Source organism: Chiloscyllium plagiosum, chromosome 28 (assembly GCF_004010195.1).
Source record: "Chiloscyllium plagiosum isolate BGI_BamShark_2017 chromosome 28, ASM401019v2, whole genome shotgun sequence".
NCBI lineage: Eukaryota > Metazoa > Chordata > Chondrichthyes > Orectolobiformes > Hemiscylliidae > Chiloscyllium > Chiloscyllium plagiosum.
Genome location: NC_057737.1, coordinates 50,414,951 through 50,441,401, shown reverse-complemented (window position 1 = coordinate 50,441,401; position 26,451 = coordinate 50,414,951). Strand labels below are relative to the sequence as shown.

At 43.8% G+C, this 26,451-nt stretch overlaps 1 protein-coding gene across 1 annotated transcript in view; it reads right to left on the bottom strand.

The window, feature by feature from the left end:
* strip1 (striatin interacting protein 1) overlaps window positions 1-26,451 on the bottom strand; it is a gene marked incomplete at its 5' end in the record, with an annotated part of 196,340 nt that overhangs the window by 160,014 nt on the left and 9,875 nt on the right. The window contains 3 exons of the mRNA XM_043718937.1: window positions 4,547-4,667; window positions 8,026-8,160; window positions 21,615-21,689. Coding sequence (XP_043574872.1) covers window positions 4,547-4,667; window positions 8,026-8,160; window positions 21,615-21,689 — 331 coding nt within the window. The remainder of the gene's footprint in view (window positions 1-4,546; window positions 4,668-8,025; window positions 8,161-21,614; window positions 21,690-26,451) is intronic.

Below are 26,451 nucleotides of genomic sequence, written 5' to 3'. Positions count from 1 at the left end.
ATGCAAATTTATAATAGGAACAAACCACAAATCCATGCTACGATTACTCAAATAGGTCAAGACTGTGCCGCCCATAGTTTCAGGTCAGGAGTGGGCTCTCACTCTAAGTGCATACAATTACGAGTTGGAATACAGTCTGGGAAGCGAAATAGCAAATGTTGATGCCTGGAGCCTCTTCCTGCTGTTAGATACATCAGCAGTGGTGCCACTGTTAGAAGAGTCCGTTCTGGTTTTAAACTTTCTGGACACCCTTCTGGCCATTGCTGACAACCATCAGACTGTGGGTGCAAGATCATCCCATCCTGGCAAAACAAACAGCTGGTGATGATGGGGATAGCAAAAGGGCCATCAGAGCATAACTGAAACTTTTTGAGATTCAGCGAGACCAGATCCCTGTACAGGACAGCATTTTATTATGAGGAGCAAGAACGATTATGCCAAGCAAAGATCGCCACCAGATACTGGTTAAACTCCACCAGAGTCATCTAGGGGTACTCAAAATGAAAATATTAGTGAGAAGTTAAGTCCGATGGCCAGGGTTGGATGCAGACACAATTGCATTGGTGGGACAATGCCCAGAGTGCCAACAAAGATTAAAATTACCATTAGCAGCGCCCCTACATTCATGGGAATGGCTTGGTAAACCCTAGACTTGATTACATATCAACTATGCTGATCCTTTTATGAGCTCAACATTCTTAGTCATTGTGGGTGCCCACTCCAAGTGGTTAGACGTACATAGTGTTTATTCATTAAACAGAGAGATCATGATAGAAAAGCTGCAAGCATCTTTTGCAACTCAGGAATGTCAGTCACAGACAATAGGCCATCATTTATCAGCAGGAAATTTGATTATTTCCTCAAGTCGAATGACATTTGGCATATAAGGACTGCTGAAAATGTGTTGCTGGAAAAGCGCAGCAGGTCAGGCAGCATCCAGGGAACAGGAGAATCGACGTTTCGGGCATAAGCCCTTCTTCAGGAATTCCTGAAGGAGGACTTATGCCCGAAACGTCGATTCTCCTGTTCCCTGGATGCTGCCTGACCTGCTGCGCTTTTCCAGCAACACATTTTCAGCTCTGATCTCCAGCATCTGCAGACCTCACTTTCTCCATATAAGGACTGCTCCATACTATCCATCGTCCAATGATCTGGTGGAAAGAGCAGTCCAAACTTTGAAGATCGGCTTTAACTAACAGCTTACAGCTTCGCTCGATATCAAACTATCCTGAATCCTATTTATCAGATCACCCCTCATGCAACTACAAGGATAGCTCCAGCAGAGTTGCTCATGGGGAGAAGACTCTGAACCAGGTTAAACAATCTTCACAGACCTGAGGAGGAGGGTGAAATGGCATTAGGAATGCCAATGCCAGAAGCAAGACTTCACTAAGCAAAAGAGGCAGTTTACTTCAGGGGACAAAAGTTTGTTGCCGAAACCATAGAAATGGCCCTGCATGGGTAAGAGGTATAGTTAACGTGAGATCAGGTTCAGTGATGTACAAAGTTTGGATAGGTGAGGCGGTCCAGAACAAGCATGTGGACCATATGAAAGCTTCAAACTCGTGAATGGGGCAAGGGCAAAACATACATAACCTAGGCTATGACTGTTCCACTACGCGCGCAACACTGCCAAGAATACTAAAAAAAAGAGAGAAAAGCAAAGTAGAGAAATAATTTGAAAACTCCAAGTTAATTTACATGAAATTTATGTGATTTGACTGAGTGCAGAAAGTCCGTGACAAATGAAAGTTTCTTTCCATAAACTGATATTGCAGAAATTCTTCAGTGGTTGGGATCAGAGCAGTGTAGTAGTTTCATTTTTCAAGTGAATGTAAGATTCCTTCCAGAAACCAAGTTTTGGAGAGGTTCAAACTAAAAGCACGCTCCCCACAGTCTGGGCTTCTGTAGAGAGATTCTGACAGATAGTGATGTTAACAGTAGACAAGCTCTTTCCAGACCAGACTAAAGACAGGCAGACAACACTTCCAATTTAACTTCTTCCAGGGACCAGCGTCTCAGTCATGTCATGGGGTTCCTGGATGAATCACTTTCAGTAACGAAATAGTTTTTATGCTCTTGATTTAACTTTTGGTCATTACAAGAGCTATTATGACCTTTAGAGCAAAATGATCTTCCGTTTTTTTCCCCTCAAACTATACTCTCTTACTCATTATAATGAGTTTTGCTCTGACGTCTCAGACAGCAGAAGGTATAAGATTCCAGTCATGATTAGAGTGGTGCTGGAAAAGCACAGGTCAGGCAGCATTTGAGGAGCAGGAAAATAGACATTTTGGGCAGGAGCCCTTCATCAGGAATGAGGCTGGGAGCCTCCAGGGTGGAGAGATAAATGGGGCTGTACAGAAGATAGCTAAGAGTATAATAGGTGGATGGAGGTGATTGGTTGGAAAGGAGGGTGGAGCGGATAGGTGGGAAGTAAGATTGGCAGCTAGGACAGGTCATGAGGATGGTGCAGATTTGGAAGTTTGGAACTGGGATAAGGTCGGGAGAGAGGAAATGAGGAAACTGGTGAAGTCCACATTGATGCCCTGGGGTTGAAGTGTTCCAAGGCGGTATAAGATTCCAGACAAACGATGAGTTAGAAACAAAAACAGAAATTGCTGGAAAACTCGAGTCTGACAGAATCTGTGGGGAGAAATCAGAGTTAACATTGTGGGTTCAGTGACCCTTCTTCAAAACTGCATTCCAGCAATTTCTGTTTTGGCTTCTGATTTCCAGCATCTGCAATTCTTTCAGGTTTTTTTTAAAAGAAAAGAATTAGCTCCATTCAGATAACTGCTCATCAATGAATTCCAGGAATTATGATCAACTTGCATCAAATGTTTGATTGCAACTCTGTTTTAGAACATTGAACAGTATAGCACAAGAATGGGCCCTTCGGCCCACGATGTTGTGCCAAACATGACACCAAATTAAATTGATCCTTTCTGCCAGCCCCTCCATTCCTTGCATGCCATAGCCTAGGGAGGACTTGCTGATAGGTTTGTCCCACTGAGGCAAGGAAGGGACGGTAGGGTGAAGGAACCTTGGATGATAAGAGATGGGGAACATCTCAACAGGACGAAGAAGGAGGCTTACTTAAGGTTGAGCAAGCAAGGATCAGACAGGGCTCTTGAGGGTTACAAGGTAGCCAGGAAGGAACTGAAGAATGGACTGAGGAGAGGTAGAAGGGGGCATGAAAAAGCCTTGGTGGGTGGGATTAAGGAAGAACAAGAGGAGGGCGAAAGTGAGGGTAAGGCAGATCAGGGATAGTGGAGGGAATTTGTGGCTGGAATCGCAGGAGCTAGTGGAGGTCCTTAATGAATACTTTGCTTCAGTATTCAGCAGTGAGAGAGACCTTGCTCTTTGTGAGGACAGCATAAAACAGGTTGATATGCTCAAACAAATTGATGTTAAGGAGGAGGAAGTACTGTAAATTTTGAAAAACATGAAGAACAGGTTAGGATATCTGGTCGGCAGGTTTCCATGCTGTACCATCTTTCGGACTCTAAATGGGGAAGTAGGCTGAGAACTGGCAAATGTAATTCAATACAGATGAGAGAGAGATGTGGCACTTTGGACAGTCAAACCAAGGTAGGTCATATACAGTAAATGGTAAGGTCCTGAGGAGTGTTGTAGAACGGAAGGACTTAGGAATACAAATACGTATTTATTTGAAAGCAGTGCCACAGGTAGACAGGGTGGTGAAGAAGGCATTTAGCATGCTGGCCTTCTTCAGTTGAGGCACTGAGAATAGTAGTTGGAATATCATGTTACAGTTGTATCAATCGTTACACTTGGAATATTGCTTGCTGGTTTGGTCACCCTGTTAAAGAAAAGACATTGTTAAACTGGAAAGAGTGCAAAGAAGATTTATGAGAATGTTGCCAGGACTAGTAGGTGTGAGTTATAAGGAGAGACTGGCCAGGATAGGATTTTATTCCTTGGAACATAGGAAAACGCCAGTGACCTTATTGAGGTGTTTAAAATCATGAGGGACATAGATAGGATGAATGCATGTAGCCTTGTTCCCAGGGATGGACATTTGAAAACTAGAGGGCACAGCTTTTAGGTGAAGGGGTAAGATTTAAGAAGGACTTGAAGAGCAACTTCTTTACAAAGAGAGTGGTGCGTATGTGGGATGGGCTGTCAGAGAAAGCAGTTGAGGCAGGTACCATAGCAACATTTAAAAAAGATTTGGATAGGTACATGGATGGGAAGGGTTTATAGAGAGATAATGAACCAAATTTGCGCAATTGGAACTAACTGAGTGGGCATCATTGTCAGCATGGATCAGTTTGGGCTGAAGAGCCTGTTTCCATGCTATAATACTGTATGACTATGTTTGGTAGGTAGGCCTCAACAGGAATTGAAAGAGGGCCAGCATGTGTGTCTGCAGAGGTGTCTGTTAATCAAGGGTCATAATCACATTACCAAAAGCATTGTGGTAACAAGCAACTTAAGGCCGCTTGTCACCTTGCAGTCAACCCATCCGCATGAACCCGTAGTGCAGCATTTTGGAAAATCCTTGAAAGTCTGCACTCACTCAATCTCCATGCTGAGTAGTTCCACCAATGCAGTAAAGGTGCCAACTTCAAGCAGCAGAAATATATTATATCTCATCCATTGCTGGACCTCGTCTTCAGAGTTACATTCACCAAAAGTACCTGCAAGCCAGCAAAAAAAAATCACTATCAACTTGCTTCAACATCATGTGACAAGAGCTTCAACATATGCAGCAAAGAAAATGTTCCAAGCATTGGAGGATGGTAAGGGCTTGAGATGTGAATGGGGTGAATGACAAAGGTGGGGATGTCTGTGACAATTATCCTTGAAAGGAAAAAATAATTGGTTGCCAAAATAAATAATGAGATTGTGAAAGTGATAGCTGCACATTTGGACAAGGATGAACAGAATCACTTTAGTCGACTAAAACCAGCCAGAAGAAATAGGGAATAAATCAGAAACTCGCTAAAATCAGAAAATATCAGACGTGCAGAATAAGCACCTGAAAGAGCCACAAACAGTTCTCAATATAGTTTGAGCCTTTCCAGAATATTTCCTTTTAGGCGCTGAACGTTTCATTTTATAGCACAATTTGGCAAGTTATGGATGCATTTAAGAAGGGCACTACAATTCTCATGAGTAATTTTAACCTGCTATTCACTGGACAAATGGGCAAGGACAACGCAGAATATGTATTTCTAGTGTTCATCAGGGATTGCTTCTTAGAGCAGTATGTTGTAGATAAGAGAGCAGGATATTTTAGATCCAGTTGTGGGTAATGAAGGAGGATTAAAAATATTTTGGTTGAGGGCTAGCAATTATATGTGAGAAAGATGAACCACCTGTGGCCAACAAAGGCAGTCAAGGAGAATATCCAATCAAAACTAAGCGTACCACAAAGTGATGAACAGTTTCATGCCCCACCTTATCTAAAGGTGTGGAATAACATCTCAGCAGGCTGATTAGGAACATATCTACAAAGTGTTGAAACTTATAAAAAGATGGAGAAAATTGATTCATAGAATAATACAGAACTGAAGAGGTATTTAGCCCATCAGAACACTTAAAAAAAAAACCCAAATCTACACCAGTCTCAGTTTCCAGCACATGGCCCATGTCTTGAATGTCATGACATTTCAAGTGCTCATCCAAGTACTTTTTGAAGTTTGGGAGGTTTCCTGCTTCAACTACCCTCCCAGGCAATGTATTTCAGACCCCCTACACCCACAATCCCCTCGAAACATGCTAGCTTTGCCAAAAGATTATGACTCCCTTTTTAATGGCCTAAAGGAAAAAAAACTATCTTTCCAGCCTATCAACTCCCTCAATTTTATATACTTTAACCGCTGTGGTTCTGTTCGCCAAGCTGGAAGTTTTTGTTGCAAACATTTCGTCCCCTGTCTAGGTGACATCCTCAGTGCTTGGGAGCCTCCTGTAAAGCGCTTCTGTGGTGTTTCCTCTGGCATTTATAGAGGCCTGTCCCTGCCGCTTCCGGTTGTCAGTTTCAGCTGTCCGCTGTAGTGGCCGGTATATTGGGTCCAGGTCGATATGTTTGTTGATGGAGTTTGTGGATGAGTGCCATGCTTCTAGGAATTCCCTGTCTGTTCTTTGTTGTTGTTGTCTGAGTGTGGCTGTTGGTTTGTGTGCTGTTATAAGTCCTAGTGGTCGCAGTAGTCTGGCTGTCAGTTCAGAGATGTTCTTGATGTATGGTAGTCCTTTGGGTTGCGGCATGTCCTCGTTGCGTTGTCTTTCCCTTAGGCATCTGTTGATGAAATTGTCCCCTTGACAGAGGACGAAACGTTTGCAACAAAAACTTCCAGCTCGGCGAACAGAACCACAGCAACGAGCACCCGAGCTACAAATCTTCTCACAAACTTTGAATATACTTCAATCAGATCACCACTCAGCCCTCTCTCTTGCCCTTATGCAAAACATTTACAAATATGTGGCTGCTCTTAAACACTAGAGATAAACACATCTGCACTATAAAAATCTCATTAAAAGGAGATACACCTCCTCTCAATCCAAAATATTCCATTTACACTACTAAATTACAGGGGAATGTGATCAAGTAGACTAGACTCCAGCTGTTCATCTAGAATTAGGATAAAAACTCAGTTGTGACAGATAAAGTGAAATTAATTTACAGAAGTCAGAATCCCATTCCACGGTGACATGGTAAGGTCCTAGGGATTGTTCCTAACAAAGACCTTGGAGTGCAGGTTCATAGCTCCTTGAAAGTGGAGTCGCAGGTAGATAGGATAGTGAAGGCGGCATTTGATAGGCTTTCCTTTATTGGTCAGAGTATTGAGTACAGGAGTTGGGAGGTCATGTTGTGGCTGTACAGGACATTGGTTAGGCCACTGATGGAATATTGGTCGCAATTCTGGTCTCCTTCCTATTGGAAAGATGTTGTGAAACTTGAAAGGGTTCAGAAAAGATTTACAAGGATGTTGCCAGAGTTGGAGGATCTGAGCTACAGGGAAAGGCTGAACAGGCTGGGGCTGTTTTCCCTGGAGTGTCGGAGGCTGAGGGGTGACCTTCGAGGTTTACAAAATTATGAGGGGCATGGATAGGATAAATAGACAAAGTCTTTTCCCTGGAGTCGGAGAGTCCAGAACTAGAGGGTGAGAGGGGAAAGATATAAAAGAGACCTAAGGGGCAACTTTTTCACGTAGAGGGTGTTACGTGTATGGAATGTGCTGCCAGGGGATGTGGTGGAGGCTGGTAAATTGCAACATTTAAGAGGCATTTGGATGGGTATATGATAGGAAGGGTTTGGAGGAATATGGGCCGGGTGCTGGCAGGTGGGACTAGATTGGGTTGAGATATCTGGTCGGCGTGGACGGGTTCGACTGAAGGGTCTGTTTTCATGCTGTACATCTCTCTGACTCTATGTATCAATGTCAATAAATGATTCATCATAGAATCCCTGCAGTGCAGAAAGAAGCCATTCGACACATTGAGTCTGCACTGATCTTCCAAAGAGCATCCCACCTCGACCCACTTCCATCCTATCCCTCTAATCCTGCGTTTACCATGATTAATCTACCTAGCCTGCACAACCATGGACAGAACAAGGCAATTTTACATGACCAATCCAGCAAACTATATATCTTTAGACTGTGACAGGAAATCGGAGCACCTAACAGAAACCTGTGCAAAGTGGGAGAATGTGCAAACTTTCACAGACACCCAAGATTGGAGTCAAATCTGGGTTCTTGGCACTGTGAGGCAGTAGTGCAAACCACTCTGCCACCATCCCATTCTTATGCAGCAATCAACTGCCTGTTTCAGAAAATTTAAATATATCATATTTCTGCTGCATTGGCTACTAAGGTTAAGGTAAAGCTGAAATTTATTTTGCATCCTATGCTGTATTTCATCTGCACATATTTATGTTGGCACTGGAGTTTTTCTCTATTTGAATCTTTTTTGACTTTGCACACTTCTATTTCATCAAGGTGAGAAATCAACAATTTACATACATTAAGCTTAACATTTGCAACTAGATGTTACCTTGTGCCATATAAAGTATAGCACGAGCCACTTTCAGCCTTTTCTCCCTGGCAGTTACCTCCAGGCCATCCAGCAATCTCATGGCATGTGTCTGATGCTCTGAGATATCCACTTCAGTCCATTTCTTGTCTTTCACTAAAAAGCAAATTATTATTATGTATTGGTTATATACATAAGCAGGAATCACAGTTTAGGACAGGTCTTATTTCTGTTTCAAAAACACATTCCTGAAAGTAAATGCAAACAGTTCAGAAGGTTAATTTCACATGATGTAAGTTCTAATCCTTTGGTTCTATTAAACCAAAGGGATGAAAAATGAGAGAGTTGTCCTTTGATGGCTGTGCAAAGTGAGTTTTTTTTTCATTCATGGGATGTAGACGTCACTGGCTGGACCAGCATGCATTGCCCATCCCGAATTGCCCAGAGGGCAATTAAGAGTCGAATACGTTGCTGTGGGTCTGGAGTCATATGTAGGCCAGACTAGGCAAGGGTGGCAGATTTCCATCCCTAAAGGACAGTAGTAAACCAGTTGGGTTTTTCCTGACGAGAAGCAATGGTCTACTGGTTAGACACTCAATTCCAAATTATTACCGAATTCAAATTCCACCATGTGTCCAGAATAGTACCTGGATCTCTGGATTAATAGTCAAGTGGTAATATGACACAGCCATTGCCTACCCCAACTTACCCTACTGTCTGGAGTTTAAAAGAATGTAAGCATCGCTGCTTTCTCAGTCGTTAAAAATGACAACACCAGTTTATAGTCAACAGGTTTATTTGTAAGTTTGTACTTTCAAATAAACCTGTTGAACTATAACCCGGTGCTGTGTCATTTTTAACTTTGTCCAAACCAGTCCAACCCTGGCACCTCCGCATCATGCTTTCTCATTAGAGAGAGAGAGAGAGAGAGAGAGAGAGAGAGAGAGAGAGAGAGAGAGAGAGAGAGAGAGAGAAAGAGAGACAAGAAGAGAGACAAGAAGAGAAAGCAAGAAAGGGAGGCACACAACTGATGGAGGTCAACCTGAGGTGACAACATCTCAGGCAAGATCAAAGTTGAGTCAGAACAGGAATTGAAACAAGGCTGTTAGCATCATTATGCCTCACAAATCAACTATCCAGCTAACTGACTTTTACTTTTAATTTTTAGAAGAATGAGAGGTGATCTAATCAAAATAAACGAGATCCTGAACGGACTTACTCTTGACATGAAGATGTCATATGCTCTGGCTTGGGAAACTGTGACAGAGGAGTACAGTCTTAGGATAAGGGATTGAAAACTTTGCATCAAAATGTGCAGTGTTTATTCCACAAAGGGCTGTCCCTCTTTAGAATTCTCTACTCCAGAGGTGATATCATCTGACAAGGGAGCAGTGCTCCAAAAGGTTTTGATTTCAAATAAGCCTGTTGGACTGCTACCAGGTGTTGTGTGACTTCTGGCTTTGTCCACCACAGTCCAACACTAGCACCTCCACATCACAGAGTATATTAAAATGGATTTTTGATCTCTCAGGAAATTAAGTGATATGGAATACAAAAGCAAGAGGATCTGGAAGCAAAAAGATCATCTGTGATCTTCTGAATGGTGGATCAGGATCAAGGCAATGTATAATCTACGGTTACTGTTACTTCTTAGGAGGGTCACAGAGTTATACAGCATGGAAACAGACCCTGTGTTTCAAACAGTCCCCACAGATCATGTTCCTAAGTGAGCACTAGGATAGAGGACTCTCTAGTCAGGGTCATGGAAAGGTGTTTCTGCAGCCACGAGCAAGACTCCAGGATGGTATGCTGTCTTCCTGGTGCCTGGGAAAAAGAATGCCTCAGTGCGGTTGCAGCAATTTCTCAAAAGGGGTGCTTGAGCAGCCAGAGGTCATTGCACAGATTGGGACAAAAAAAAAAACAGACAGAAAAAGGGATGACGTTCTACAGAGTGAATATAGAGCATTAGACAAGAAGTTAAAAAGCAGGACCTCAAAGGTAGTTAACTCTGGACTACTCTTGGAACCATGCACTAGTAAGAATAGAAATAGGAAAATAGGCAGATGAATGCATGCTGAGTAGCTGCTGCAGAGGTTAGGAATTCAGACTATTGGATAATTGGGAACACCTCTAAGGCAGAGGTCACACCTGAACTCGAGGGAAATCAACATCCTGGGGGGGTGATTTGTTAGAACTACGTGGGTTTAAACTAGGGGTGGGCCCTTTAACAGTAGTGAGACAAAAGGAGAAGGTCGAGGCCAGTACAGAAGTTAAACAGAACAAGTTAAACAGATAAGACAGGCACAAGAGCATGACAGAAACTAGGGAAGACTGATGAGTTAGAGTCATGCCCTACGGTCCAACTTGTCCATGCCAACCAGATATCCCAACCCAATCTCTCTTTTATATCTTTCCCCTCTCACCCCAAACCTGAAGTATCAGAGGCTGAGGGGTAACCTTATAGAGATTTATAAAATCATGAGGGGCATGGATAGGATAAATAGCCAGGTGTTTTCCCCTGGGGTCAGGGAGTCAGAACTAGAGGGCATAGGTTAAAGTGCATTTATTTCACTGCAAGAGGCCTGACAGGTAAGACAGATGAATTCAGAGCAAGAATGGGTACAATGTACTGGGACATCAAAGGTATTACAGATACATGGCTGAGGGAGTTCAATATTTTGGGGTACAGATACTATGAGGAGGATAGAAGGGGAGGGAAGAGAGGAGGGGAATGGCATTTTCCATAAAGTCACAGAATCCTACAGCACAGAGACAGGCCCTGAGAATGTAAATTAAAAAAAACAGTTTGTGATTTACATATGAAAGAAGTGAAACAAACATGGTCATTCTAACAGATGAAAGACTTAACAATCAAGGTACTTTTCAATGTATAATTTCAGTTACATCACACTGTAAACTTTTGCACGGTGGCACAGTGGTTAGCACTGCTGCCTCACAGCACCAGAGACCCAGGTTCAATTCCCGCCTCAGGCGACTCTGTGTGTGGAGTTTGCACATTCTCCCAGTGTCTGCATGGGTTTCCTCCGGGTGCTCCGGTTTCCTCCCACAGTCCAAAAAATGTGCAGGTTTGGTGAATTGGCCATGCTAAATTGCTCGTAGTGTTAGGTGAAGGGTTAAATGTAGGAGAATGGGTCTGGATTGCGCTTCGACGGGTCGGTGTGAACTTATTGGGCTGAAGGGCCTGTTTCCACACTGTAAGTAATCTAATATAATCTAAAAAAAAATTGTGTTGTACAATTGTGTAGTCCACAACCATCAGAAGCAGCAGCATTCCGAAAGTTAGTGCTTCCAATTAAACCTGTTGGACTATAAGCTGGTGTTGTGTGACTTTTAAACTTTGTACACCCCAGTCCAATACCGGCATCTCCAAATCTTACCTGTGACTCCACTTTCAGCGAACCATGCAGCTGAACTCCAAGGTCCCTCTGTTCCAATACACTCCTTAAGACCCTACCATTCATCATGAAACTTCTACCTTGATTCAACTTTCCAAAACACAAGACTTCACACTTATTTATATTAAACTCCATTTGCTATTTTCTGGCCCACTTCCCCAGCTGAACAATGTCTTGTTGCAATTTCTGAGAACATTCCTCCCTGTCCATGATACTGCTCATTTTAGTTGTCATCTGCAAACTACTAATCATGCCTTGTACATTCTCATCCAAATCATTGACATAGATAACAAACAGTAATGACCCCAACACCAACCCAAGGTACACCAGTAGTCACAGGTCTCTAGTCCAAAAAACATCCTTCCACTATTACTCTCTGCTTTCTAATATCAAGCCAATTGTGTATTCAATTTGCCAGCTCTCCCTATACTTCATGCAATCTAACCTTCCGAAGCAGCCTACAGTTGGTTCTGCTACAACATGGTAGTTCCGTTCTTGTGCAAAATTGCATGATAATAGCACTATTTAAACTAATGGGGCAAGAATTGTGTTATAACCAATACATGTTTTAAAAGTTGGCACTTTAGAAAGTGTCCCCAATTTGTCAGTCGTGTTATAGAAAATTTGCATTAATAAAACATACATTATAGCAGAACGACCTGTACCATGTGGAACCTTATCAAAGGCCTTTTTGAAATCCATAAAGGTTACATCTATCACCCTGCCCTCGTCAACCTTCCTGGTCACTTCATCAAAGAACTCTAAAAAAATTTGACAGGCATGATCTCCCATGCACAAAGCCATGCTGACTACATCTAATCAAACAATGTCTTTCCAAAAGATCTCAGCAGCACTTAGAGTCTGGTGAGGCTGTATAGGTGGAACTGAGAAATAAGAAGGGAGTGACCAATTTTATAAGATTGTACTATAGCCCGGCCCCATAGTCAATGGGAAACTGAGGAACAAATATAAGAATGATACATCCTTCCAAACATAGCCGGTGACTGCAATAGTGTTAAGGACTTGGATAGAGTGGAATTTGTTAAGAATTTTAGAGTCATTGAAATATGCAGTATGGAAACAGACCCTTTGGTCCAACTTGCCAATGCTGACGAGATATTCCAAATTAATCTTGTCCCATTTGTCAACACATATCCCTCTAAACTCTTCCTATTCATATACCCATCCAGATGCCTTTTAAATGTTGTATTTGTACCAGCCTCCACCACTTCCTCTGGCAGCCCACTGCATATACACATCAGCTTCTGTGTGAAAAAAGTTGCCCCTTAGATCTCTTTTAAATCTTTCTCCTCTCACCTTAAACCCATGTCCCCTAATTTTGCCAGGGGGAAAAAACCTTGTCTAGTTACCCTATCCATTCCCCTCAGGATTTTATAAACCTCTCAGCCTCCAATGCTCCAGGGAAAACAGCCCCAGCCTATTCAGCCTCTTCCAATAGCTCAATATCCTTTCAATTTTTTTCTGGACCCTTTCAAGTTGCACAACATCCTTCCAACAGCAGGGTAGGCCAGAACTGAACCAATCTTCCAAAGGTGGCCTAACCAATGTCCTGTACAGCCACAAAATAACTTCCAAACTTATGCTCAATGCACTGACCAATAAAGGCACGCACAACAAATACCTTTTTCACTACACTGTCCACGTGTGACTCCACTTTCAATAAACTATGCAATTTCACCTCAAGGTCTCTTTGCTAGGCAATATTCCCCAATGATACCGTTAAATGTATCAGTCCTGCCCTAATTTGCCCTACCAAAATGTAGCACGCTACATTTGTCTAGATTAAACACCATCTGCCATTCCTCAGCTCACTTGCCCATCTGATCAAGGTTCTGTTGTACTCAGAGATAACCTTCATCATTGTCCACTACAAAACCAATTTTGGTGTCATCTGCAAACTTATTAACCACACCTCCTATATTCACATCCAAATTATCTGTATGACAAAAAGCAGTGGAAACAGCACTGATTCTTGTGAACCACTGGTCACAGGCCTCCAGTCCGAAAAACAATCCTACATTATCACTTGTCTCCTACCTTCAGATCAATTTTGAATCCAAATGGCTAGCTCTCCGCGAATTTTATGCGATCCAACCTTGCCAACCAGTCTACCATGCAGAACCTTAATGAATGCCTTGCCAAAGTCCACAGAGACAATGCCCAAAGTGCATTCATGAAAACTTTCCCAATCGATATGTAGTGGCCCTACTAAATAAGGGGCAAAACCCGACCTCATCTTGGGAAATAAAGCAGGGCAAGTGAAGATGTGTTGGAGGGGGCATAATTGGGACCAGTGATCATAATTCAATTAGTTTTAAAGTAGTTACGGAAAAGCATAGGTCTGGTCCATAAGTTAATGTTCTAAGCTGGGGCAAGTACAATTTTGATGGCATTAGGAACTTTCAAAAGTTGATTGGGGGACGCTGTTCGCACATAATGGGACATCTGGCAAGTGGGAGCCTTTCAAAAGTCAGATTACAAGAGTTCAGGGCCAGCATGTTCTAGTTAGTGAGAAAGGCAAGGCTGTCAGGAGTAGGGAACACTGGGTGACTACAGGTATTGAAGCTCTGGTCAGGAAAAAGGAGACGTGTCATGTAAGAGTAGCTGGCTCAAGTGAATCTCTTCAGGCGTATCAAAGCACACTTAAGAGGGAAATCAGGAGGGCTAAAAGGGACACAAGATAGCTTTGACAGATAGAGAAAAGAGAATCCAAAGAGATTAAAGTATATGAAGGGCAAAAGAGTAACTATAGAAAAGAATCGGACACATTAAAGATCAACAAGGTCCTGATGGAGGTCTTAAAACACAAAGGTAGATAAATCTCTGGGACCTGATCAAATGCATCCCAGGACATTATAGGAAGCTAGGGAAAAAAAAATTACAAGGCCCCTTTCGGACATATTCATATCATAGACAGTTTCAGTAGAGATGCAAGACGACTGGAGAGTGGTTGTGTCATGCCATCATTTAAGAAAGGCAGCAAGGAAAAGTCAGGGAACTTCAGGCTGGTGAGCTTGATGTCAGTGGTGGATAAATTGCCAGAGAGGATTCTGAAAGACTGGATCTACATATGTTTGGAAAGGCAGAAACTGATTAGGGATAGTCAATATAGCTTTGTACATCTCAAAATCATGTCAAATGAACTTGATTGAATTTTTTTTGAAGAGGTCACCAAGGGGATAATTTAGGGCATCACACTATATCACCTATATAGACTTCAGCAAGGTCTTCGACCAGGTTCCGCATAGTAGAGTGGTTAGTAAGGTGAGATCACATGGGATCAAAGGAGAGCTAGTCAATTAGATGTAAAATTGGCTTGATGTTAGGAGACAGAAGATGGTGGTAGATGGTTGCTTTCCAGTGCGCTGGGAGTTTGCACTATGCTTTTTAACTGTATCAGTTGGATATTGAAGAGTAAAGTGGAAAGACCTGCTGTCCTGGGAGGAGCTACTGCTGCCTGCCTGGAGGGACTCAAGTATGGGGATCTATGTTGCTTCTGCCCTGAGAAGTCTGGTGACTTGCATTTCTACTCATTTCGTGCCTGGGGAGCCTGGAGCTAGACATCCAGACATTCCCCCCACCAGGTGATGCTTCGGAGGACCTGTTCTTGGAGCCTGTTTTTTTCCCCCACTCAGTCCGCTGCTTGGGACGGTTAGTTCCTGGTGCCGGGACTTTATTCTTCAGTCAGAGGATTCAGGCCTGGACATGAGCAGCTTGGAGCTTGAGTCCTTGCCTGTGAGTGACTGTCGTCTGGGGCTTAGAATTGTAACAAGTCTAGGCTCTCTCTTACCACTACTTCCTGACTGTGGCCTATACCAACATCATTTGCAGGTATAACTACTGCCTTTAGGTATCAGGGAACTGTTGTGTGGGACGTATGGGTTGTGTAGCAATTTGGGACATGGCTGCCTAAGGAACTGTGCTGGCTGGTGAGGCCTAACAAGACTTTTTACTGTTACTTTTCTGCTTTTTGAGAGGTGGTGGCAGCTCTGGTTGGCGGAAGTGATGACGAACACAGAAACCTCTGCAGCAACAAATAGAGCATGACCCAGTCATTCAATGTGGCATTGGGTGCATGCTCTGCATTCCTCATGCCTGCCGCTGCTGCCCCCACCACCACCACAAGGGGCCTCGTCGCCCTTTACTGATATGACTAAAACAGTACCAGGTGAAATGTTCCACTCACACAGAGATGACCATGGAGGCAAATGCAACAGCTTTGGCAGTGATCATCAGCACCCCCACCATAGTCACTGAATGAAATGTATGGGAAGGTGGTGTCCTTTCTGAAGATTGAGCAGGAGGTACACCTTGCCCTGGAGAAGTGGTTTACTGTTGGCGGAACGCTCTTGCCTGTTGACCCTCTGAATATCCCGCCCTTTCTGCCATCTCAGCTTCTTCTCCCCACTTCCACCAGCTTGGGGAAATAAGGTCAGGTATGGTGTCTTGTTGTTCAGTCTGAAGGAAGCCTGCCAGAGACACATTTACACCTTCCAGCACCAGGCTTTCATCTGCCTAGTCTGCCTCATGGAGGGTGCATTTACAGCCCAGCATGAGGACAATGCATATTGGGGTGTTCTGGTTGTTAACTGATGACTGTAAGGATATGATGCACCTCAGAAGGCACTGCCCTCCCTCCAAGGCTATGACCAACAATCAATCTGCCACGACTGGCACTGTTGCCCCTCCCCTCATAGACCCCCTTCAAACCCTGCAGGAGGAATCAGCAGCATTGCTCAATGGTATCATCAGCAGCAGGAGGAAGAGTATACATAGGGCAGGAAGGCCTGCAAAAAAAAACACAAATATTTGGGGGTGGCCTCCCAGGACTATCAAGCCCCCCAATTTTGCAGGCTCCCTTCCAGAAAATAGCAACCTCAGACCCAGGGATGTAAGGTGACATGGCGCTCATAGATGAGGTCGCCCTCATCCCCAATGAGTATCCCAGGACCTTTTCCAAGTGATGCTGGGTCGCCGAGGCAGAGTCCAGTTGACTATGGACCACTAGAATTCTCTATCACTTCTGGTCACATCTGTCTGACAGCTATTAGCGGCATCAGGAGTGGACAGGAACGTGAGACGGTGATTAGATTAGATTACTTACAGTGTGGAAACAGGTCCTTCTGCCCAACAAGTCCACACCGACTCACCGAAGTGCAACCCACCCAGAACCATTCTCCTACATTTACTCCTTCACCTAACACTACAGACAATTTAGCATGGCCAATTCACCTAACCTGCACATTTTTGGATTGTGGGAGGAAACCGGAGCACCCGGAGGAAACCCACACAGGCACGGGGAGAATGTGCAAATTCCACATGGAGTCACCTGAGGCGGGAATTGAACCCAGGTCTCTGGCACTGTGAGGCAACAGTGCTAACCACTGTGCCACCGTGCCGCCCAAAGTTTCCTTTGTAGCATCCTCAGGGAACAGAGGGGAAAGAAAGCCCCCTCTGCTGGCTCAGTAATGCGGTTTCATTATTTTAACTGGTGACAGTGCCACATAGTGCAACCATGAGGACATCCAAACCTAGCCTCAATGTCAGTGGTAGCAGGAAGGTCCAGCACAGATTTCACATCCTCTCGGTCCTCAGGGAACAGGAGTAATCAGTGAGCCTCCTGCGAGAAATCCATACTGTTTCAGGAGATAAAGCTATAAGTCTCCTTGGGTGGCAGTGAAAGGTCATCATGAATCACCCAGCCTCCAATTCTAGCAAGGTGGCTATCTTATCCTTTTTTCCAGCTGAAGATCTTGAGTGTCAAGTAGCATGTGCCGGGCAGTCTGCTCCAATTCACAGTTTGTTTCAGAGGCACGGTGCTTCATGAATGTACACACACCTTGGATAGGACCAAAGCAGACTTTTGAAGAATTGTCTACTTTTCTTCACTTCATTGCTGAGGGTCAATTCATTGACAGGAGAAATTTCAATGGCATCCTCAACAGCAGGGAATGTAGCAGTACCCACAAGAACTCAGAATGGTGGGGAAGCTGAGGGTCTTGCTTAAGACCTTCAAGTTGTTAGATGTTTGGTGAATTCTTCACTCCTATTCCCTTGCCTTCACCTTTGAGAGGCCAGGGGTCAGAGTGTATAGAATTGACCGCCTGTACAATTCCAGTGTTCAAAAGGCCTCCATGTGGCAAGTGCCATTCCACAATCACAGCCTGGTTTTGGCAGAGCTAGTTATGTTTTGAGCTTGGGTGAGGCTAGTGTACTGACACTTTAATAACCTGTTGCTGGAAGAGGAATGATTCCAGGATTCTTTTTGCCACTTCTGAACCTCAAGGTTATGGTGGGACATGTGCAAGACTCTCATCTGTGTCTTTTGTCAACAGTATATGATGAGGTTGAGAAAGAGGTCAAATTCCAGTATTGGAAAGTTGGAGCAGGTGCTCAAGTCGTGTCTCAGCCAGCTCAATGCACATCCGGTCTGTGGGAAGCCAAGGAGAATGTGGCCACACTCTAGGATCTGTATTTCATTTGGTCTCTGGATGCTGTGTGAGATTGTGGGTCCAGTTCCTCCAGAATCTCAATCACATCTCCCCCTTCTTCTACTTGCTGGAAAAAAGGCTAGGGGTCTGCCAGCAGCTCCTTGTGCTGCTAGACAATGATGGATGCCTCGTCTTGGATCCTGAGGGCATCAGGGCCCAAGTGAGGGAATACCAAATGGTTCTCTTCTCTCCGGGTCTGTCCAGCTCAATGCCACTCAAGTTTGGAGTTTCTGACCAGTGCCCTTGGCTGACTTTCTAGGGGCAAGTCCCTGGGCTGGATAGGGTGACTGCGGAGGTCTTAAAAAGCATTCAGGGTGCAACCACGCTGGGCCCCAAAATAATGTACCATGGCTGGAGAGATACCCCTATTGTTGGGGCAGGGCAGTTATCATTCTGACATCCAAGAAGGGGGAATCTGCATTTGTTGAAGAACTGGCATCTGGTCTCCCTCCTCAGCACGGACTACAAGATCTTCACAGGGCACATTTGACTCACCCTGGCACCGTGCTGGACCGCACGATTCACCCAGAACAGTCCTACACCACCCCAAGCCGAAGCATCCATGACACCATCCACCTAGGGCAGGATGTGATCCTGTATTCCTAAAAGACTGGCCTGTCAAGTGCCTTTCTCTGTCTTTATCAGGAAGAGGGAGAAAGTGAGGACTGCAGATGCTGGAGAGTCAGAGTCAAAACGTGCGGTGGTGAAAAGGCACAGCAGGTCAGGCAGCTTCCGAGGAGGAGAGTCAACCTTTCGGGTTAAGCCCTTCACCAGGTTGTTAAGCAAATGGGAAAGTCCAAGCTTTAGGTTGTGTGATTATTCCATGTAAGATGCCTTCACAATTCAAACAAAATAACTGGGAAGAATCAGTTTGTTCAAACGTGAGATTTAAAGTAGAAGCAGAGTCTCTCTGGATTTGATCATGTTTGGGAATAGGTGAAAGCTTTGTTTCGCTGGAAGTTAAGATTTTTCTCAATTCTAACTGGTCTTTCAGTTCCTATGGATTAAAGAGTAACTAATGTAAGCTCACTATTTTTAAAAGGAGACAGAGGAAATGGGACATGTTAGCCTGATGTTGGTAGCAGAGAAAAATGCTGAAGTCCACTATTAAAGATATAACAGCAGAACACTTGGAAAAGAAAGAGTGACAGAACCCGAGCCCAGAAATTACTCAAACTATCATTAAGGGAACTTTATCTCAGAGTTGTTCTATGTTCTTTTCTAGGAGATAAATTGTACTGTGCTTCTGATTCCAGGTAGATCTCTTCCATAACAACAAAAGCTTCCAAACTCTGGAAGTCCCAAGTCAAAATCAATCCTTGATTATACCAAGCCAAAATCTAACCTACTGTGCTCGAACTATCATAAACTTAACTCAACACAAACTACATAGAACTTTACAGCGCAGTACAGGCTCTTTGGCCCTCGATGTTGCACCACCCTGTGAAACCAATCTAAGCCCATCTAACCTACACTATTCCATTCTCGTCCATATGCCTATCCAATGACCATTTAAATGCCCTTAAAGTTGGCAAGTTTACTACTTTTGCAGGCAGTACATTCCAAGCCCCTACTACTCTCCGAGTAAAGAAACTACCTCTGACATCTGTCCTATGTCTATCACGCCTCAATTTAAAGCTATGCCCCCTCATGCGAGCCATCACCATCCTAGGAAAATGGTCCTGACTGTCCACCCGATCTAACCCTCTGATTATCTTGCAAGTCTGAATTAAGTCATCTCTCAACCTCCGCCTCTCGAATAAAAAGAGCCTCAAGTCCCTCAACTTTCCTCATAAGACATTCCCTCCATTCCCTGTCAGTTCAGAGATGTTCTTGATGTATGGTAGTGTGGCTAGTCCTTTGGGTTGCGGCATGTCCTCGTTCCGTTGTCTTTCTCTTCGGCATCTGTTGATGAAATTGCGAGGTTATCCGTTTTTGGCAAATACCTTGTATAGGTGTTCCTCTTCCTCTTTTTGCAGTTCTGGTGTGCTGCAGTGTGTTGTGGCCCTTTTGAATAGTGTCTTGATGCAACTTCGTTTGTGTGTATTGGGGTGGTTGCTTTCATAGTTCAGGACTTGGTCTGTATGTGTGGCTTTCCTATGTACCTTAGTAGTGAACATCTCTGAACTGACAGCCAGACTACCGCGACCACTAGGAGTTATAACAGCACACAAACCAACAGCCACACTCAGACAACAACTCACCAGAAACTCATCCACAAACTCCATCAGCAAACACATAGACCTGGACCCAATATACCGGCCACTACAGCGGACAGCTGAAACTGACAACCGGAAGCGGCAGGGACAGGCCACTATAAATGCCAGAGGAAACACCACAGAAGCGCTTCACAGGAGCCTCCCAAGCACTGAGGATGTCACCTAGACAGGGGACGAAACGTTTGCAACAAAAACTTCCAGCTTGGCGAACAGAACCACAGCAAGGCTTTTCAAAATTAATTCACAGGTAGACACAGCAATTACATCCATCGGTAATTGCCCTTGAAAGATGGTATTGAGCTACCTTCTTGAATCACAGTAGCCCACAGGGTGCATATGTACACCTACAATACTGTTAGAAAGGGATGTCCAGGAAGTTGACCACATGACAGTGAAAAAGCAAAATAAGTCCAAGTCAGAGTAGCGCAAAGGGGAATTTATAGGCGGTACTATTCTCAAGCTTAGATGAATGACAACATTCAATCACATTACTGCATCTAAGGGGATATGATTAGACTCTCTCTGTGATTGTGATTGTCTGGCACACGTCTAAAGTTACTATATCTTGGCACTTATCAGTCCAAACTTGGATTTCATCCAGGTCTTGATAGACATGGACACAGACCGCCTCAGTCGTAGAAGCAACACATGATAATAAACATAATGTATTCAATTTTATTCCAGTCTAACTTGCACAAATTCAAAGTTGGAACTTTTTGTAGAATGCATTTGAAGTTTTCTCGTGCCACTGGGGAGGACCATTTATAGAGGAATCTCAATGACCCAAACATCAATTATCCAAATATTGGATTATCAGTGTTGGAGGGCAGGCAGGGTTGGAGGCGGGGGCAGTGTTGGAGGGCAGGCAGGGTTGCACGGGGTTGGAGGCGGGGCAGTGTTGGATGAGGGGTGCAGCGGACGGACGGGGCGTGGGCTCGCGCGCAGTGTGCTGCTGCCTAGTTTCTTGAACAGTTAGCAGACTTAACAGAAACTCCAAGCCCCAGAGGAAAGGCATTGAATCAATTAACCGAATAATCAATTATCTGAATGAAATAGTGTCTGCCCATCTCATTCAGATAATTGAGGTTCCTCTGTGTATGTTCAGAGAAAAGCAGTGGGGAAAAGTAGTTGCTGAAAGAGTACAAGAACGTAAAAACCAAATGTTTTGCTCAATATTAGGACAGAAAAGGACAACAAATATCCTCTGGACCAGAAAACAGAGGTAAATAACTTTAGGCCAGAATTAACAAGGCAAGCACCAGGAAGCCTTCAATGAAATAGTTCAAAATGAATATTTTCCTCAAAAGCTAAAAGAGCAAAGGATCAATGAACTTGTCAAAATCATTAAACATGACTAAAATTAGACTAAGCCTCGAAATAAACAATCTACAAGAACACACTCATCACTAGTTTACAAAGGCAGTGTTTGTTTTTGCATTTAACATCAAAAGCAAGATCATTACCATGAGTCTTGAATTCTTCTTCAAAGCATTTCCGATTTAGGTGAAGCTCAGGGCCCTCTGTATAGCTATACAGTTCTATCAAAACACAATGAAAATAGTATTAGGCGTGAAAAAACCAAGAATGGACCTTGTAACCTAGATGTTGTCAATGGGAAACAGGTCCAAAAGGAAGCATCTGCACATAATGCAACACATTAGAGAATGGTTAGATTCTCTCTTCTATAGTCATGAATCCCATCCCACTGTGGTTGACAGACCTTCGTCTCATTTTACTCAATTCCTTCCCCCATCTATTCATACAGCACAGCAAAGGCCTTTGGACCATCGAGTCTGCACTGACATAACTACCACAAAGTGTGCTAATCCCAATTTCCTGCACTTGTCCCATATCTATGAATATTATGATATTTGAAGTGCACTCGTTCAAATACTTTTTCTTAATAAAGGTTGTAAGATTTCCGGCCTCCACTACCCTCCCAGGCAGTGCATCCCAGATTTCCACCACCTGCTGAGTAAAAATGTTCTTTCCCCAAATCCCCTCGGCATCTCCTGCCCCGAACCCTAAAGATATGTTCTCTTTTGATGGACTCCCTCAACCAAGGGGAACAGCTGGCCTCTATTCATCCAGTGGAGAAAGTGAGGTCTGCAGATGCTGGAGATCAGAGATGGAAATGTGTTGCTGGAAAAGCGCAGCAGGTCAGGCAGCATCTAGGGAACAGGAGAATCGACGTTTCGGGCATTAGCCTGAAGAAGGGCTAATGCCCGAAACGTCGATTCTCCTGTTCCCTAGATGCTGCCTGACCTGCTGCGCTTTTCCAGCAACACATTTCCATCTCTATTCATCCAGTCCATACTCCTCAAATCTAATACACCTCAGATATGTTCACCCTCAGTTTTCTCTACTCCACAGAAATTAATCCAAGCCTACCTTATAGTCTCTCCTTATAATTCAATTTCTCCATCCCAGGCAACATCCTGGTGAACGTCCTCTGTAACTCCTCCAGTGCTACCACATCCTTCTTGTAGTGAGGTGACCAGAACTGCACACAGTACCCGAGTTATTGCCTGACCAATGCTCTATGCAACTCCAACATTACCTTCTTGTGCTTAAACTCTATGCAACAACTGATGAAAACAGGGGTCCCATATGTTTTAACCATCCTATTCACATGTTCTGCCGACTTCTGGGATCTCTGAATAATTACCCTAAAATCCCGGTTTCCTACAGCATCCTGCCATTCATTAAATTCTCCCTCATCTTGTTTCTTCTTCCAAAGTGCACCCCCTCAAACTTATCAGAGTTAAATACCATATGCGTCGAGAGTGTGGTGCTGGAAAAGCACAGCAGATCAGACAGTATCTGAGAAGCAGGAGAATCGACATTTCGGGCATAAGCCTGACCTGCTGTGCTTTTCCAGCACCACACTCTCGATTCTGATGGCTCGCATCTGCAGTCCTCATTTTCTCATTAAACACCGTTTGCCTTTGGTCTGCCCATCTGACTACCCATCTCTACATTCCTGTAACCGATAACTATCTTACTACTAACCAATCTATCAATGCAAATTTGCTTAGCCTTCCCTCCACATTTTCATGTATATCATTTATGTACATAACAAATCATAGGGGTCTCAGTACTGATCTCTGTAGTACACCACTGGACACTGGCCTAAAGTCAAACAGCCTGTGTGTCCTATTACTTAGAGGAGAAAGTGAGGACTGCAGATGCTGGAGATCAGAGCTGAAAATGTGTTGCTGGAAAAGCACAGCAGGTCAGGCAGCATCCAAGGAACAGGAGAATCGACGTTTCGGGCACAAGCCCTTCTGCACAAGCCCTATCGCAGGTTCCTGAAGAAGGGCTTGTGCCCGAAACGTCGATTCTCCTGTTCCTTGGATGCTGCCTGACCTGCTGTGCTTTTCCAGCAACACATTTTCAGCGCTGTCCTATTACTTAGCCAGTTTCCGATCCATTTTGTCACATTTCCCTCAATTCCAGGTTCGTTAACATTCTCAGTGTCCCATATGGGGCTTTATCAAAAGCTAAAATCAATATAATCTACATCAACTGAACTACCCTCATCCATATTCTTGGAATGATTAAGCACAATCTATGGAAATTTATTTCCAGCTTCAACATTCCTAAAACCACCCTCCACCAGTTATCACTTCAAACTCAATTACACCAGACATAATTTACTTACTGCTGTCCCCACGAAATAGGTTGTCCCCATACTACTTCGAGCTCTCTGAAGGAGTAACTCACCATCACATCCTCCATCATATCCAACACTGACTCAAGTACTCACATAAACAAAAAGCAACATCTATCTTTCAGCCCCTCACATAGAAACCCGAAGATCACTTCAGCTGTGTTCAAGTGGTCCATGAATTATGAATTTGTAGAGTGCTTAAACGTTAGCTCTTTTAGTTTGACTGTTTCAACTTTAAAAAGTAGCAAAGCTCTTTAAATAAGATAAAGTTTATTTTTTACACACTACTGTTGGAAATTATTTACATAAAATCTTATAAGATGAGCTAAAGTACAGATACAAAGGTTTAAAAGGATAAAAGATACACATGATGGATCCCACTGGGAAACAGGCAATACCGGATTTAGTGTTGTACCATGAGGCAGGCTTGATAAGAGAGCTTATTTAGTCTCAAATTTGAGAGAGAGAAGGTAGAATCAGAGGTAATGGTATTTCAGTTGAATAAAGGTAACTACAGAGGCATGAGGGAGGAGCGGAGTAGAATTGACTGGGAGAGGAGCAGAAAAGACAGTGGAACAGCAATGGCAAGAGTTTCTGGGAGTAATTCAGGAGACACAGCAGAGATTCATCCTGAAGAAAAAGAAGCATGATACACGAGGATGTGGCAACCATAGCTGACTAGGAAGTCAAGGATAGCATAAAAGCAAAAGAGAAAGCAGATGAAGTAGTGAGGAACAGTAAGAAACCAGAGGATTGGGGAAACTTACAATGACCAGAAGGCAACGAAAAAATAAGAAATAAGGAGGGAGAAAATTAAATGAGAGTAAATTAACCAGTATTATAAACGAAGACTGGAAGAGTTTCTTTAGATATACAAAGGGCAAAAGAGAGACAGAAATGGACGTTAAACTGCTGGAAAATGACGCTGGAGAGATAGTAGTGGGGAACAAAGAAATGGCTGAGGAACTGAATAATTATTTTGCATCAGTCTTCACAGTGGAAGACACGAGTAATTTCCCAAAAATTCAAGAGAATGGGGGCAGAGCTGAGTATGGCAGACATCACCAAGGAGAAGGTGCTAAATGGTCTGAAGGTGGATAAATCACCTGGATCAGATGGACTATGTCACAGAGTTCTGAGGGAGATAGCTGAGGATATAGTGGAGGTGAAAGTAGTAACCTTTCAGGAATCACTAGAATCAAGGATGGTCCCACAGGACTGGAAAATCACTAACATAACACTCCTGTTTAAAAAAGGGAGTAAGGCAAAAGATGTAAAAATTACAGACTGATTAGCCTAACCTCGAGTGTGGGTAAGATCCCAGCATCCATCCTAAAGGTCGAGATTCCTGAATACTTGGAAGTGTGGGGTAAAATAGGGCAAAGTCAGCATGGTTTCATCAAGAAGAGGTCATGCCTGACAAATCTGCTAGAATTCTTTGAGGTAACAAGCAGATCAGACCAAAGAGAACCAATGGATGTTATTTGCCTGGACTTCAAGGAGGCCTTTGACAAGGTGTCACACAGAAGGCTACTGAGTAAGATAAGGGCCATGGTGTTAGAGACAAGGTGCGAACATAGATAGAAGCTTGGCTGTCTGGCAGAATGCAGAGAGTGGGAATAAAAGAATCCTTCTCAGGGTGGCAGCCGGTGACAAATGGTGTTCCGCAAGGCTCAGTGTTGGGACCACAACTTTTCACTTTATACATTAACAATCTAGATGAAGGAACTGAGGGCTTTCTGGCTATGTTTGCAGACAATACAAAGATAGAGTCATAGAGATGTACAACATGGAAACAGACCCTTCGGTCCAACCCGTCCATGCCGACAAGATATCCCAACCCAATCTAGTCCCACCTGCCAGCACCCGGCCCATATCCCTCCAAACCCTTCCTAGTTATATACCCATCCAAATGCCTTTTAAATGTGCCTCCACCACATCCTCTGGCAGCTCATTCCATACACGTATCACGCTCTGCATGAAAATGTTGCCCCTTAGGTCTCTTTTATATCTTTCCCCTCTCACCCTAAACCTATGCCCTCTAGTTCTGGACTCCCTGACCCCGGGAAAAGACTTTTGTCTATTTATCCTATCCATGCCCCTCATCATTTTGTAAACCTCAAGGTGGTCACCCCTCAGCTTCCAATGCTCCAGGGAAAACAGCCCCAGCCTGTTCAGCCTCTCCCCAAAGCTCAGATCCTCCAACCCTGGCAACAGCCTTGTAAATCTTTTCTGAACCCTTTCATGTTTCACAACATCTTTCCGATAGGAAGGAGACCAGAATTGCACGCAACATTCCAACAATGGCCTTACCAATTTCCTGTACAGCCGCAACTCCTGTACTCAATACTCTGACCAATAAAGGAAAGCATACCAAACAGCTTCTTCACTATCCTATCTACCTGCGACTCCACTTTCAAGGAGCTATGAACCTGAACTCCAGGGTCTCATTGTTCAGCAACACTCCCTAGCACCTTAGCATCTTACCATTAAATGTACAAGTCCTGCTAAGAGTTGCTTTCCCAAAGTGCAGCACCCCGCATTTATCTGAATTAAACTCCATCTGCCACTTCTCAGCCCATTGGCCCATCTGGTCCAGATCCTGTTGTAATCGGAGGTAACCCTCT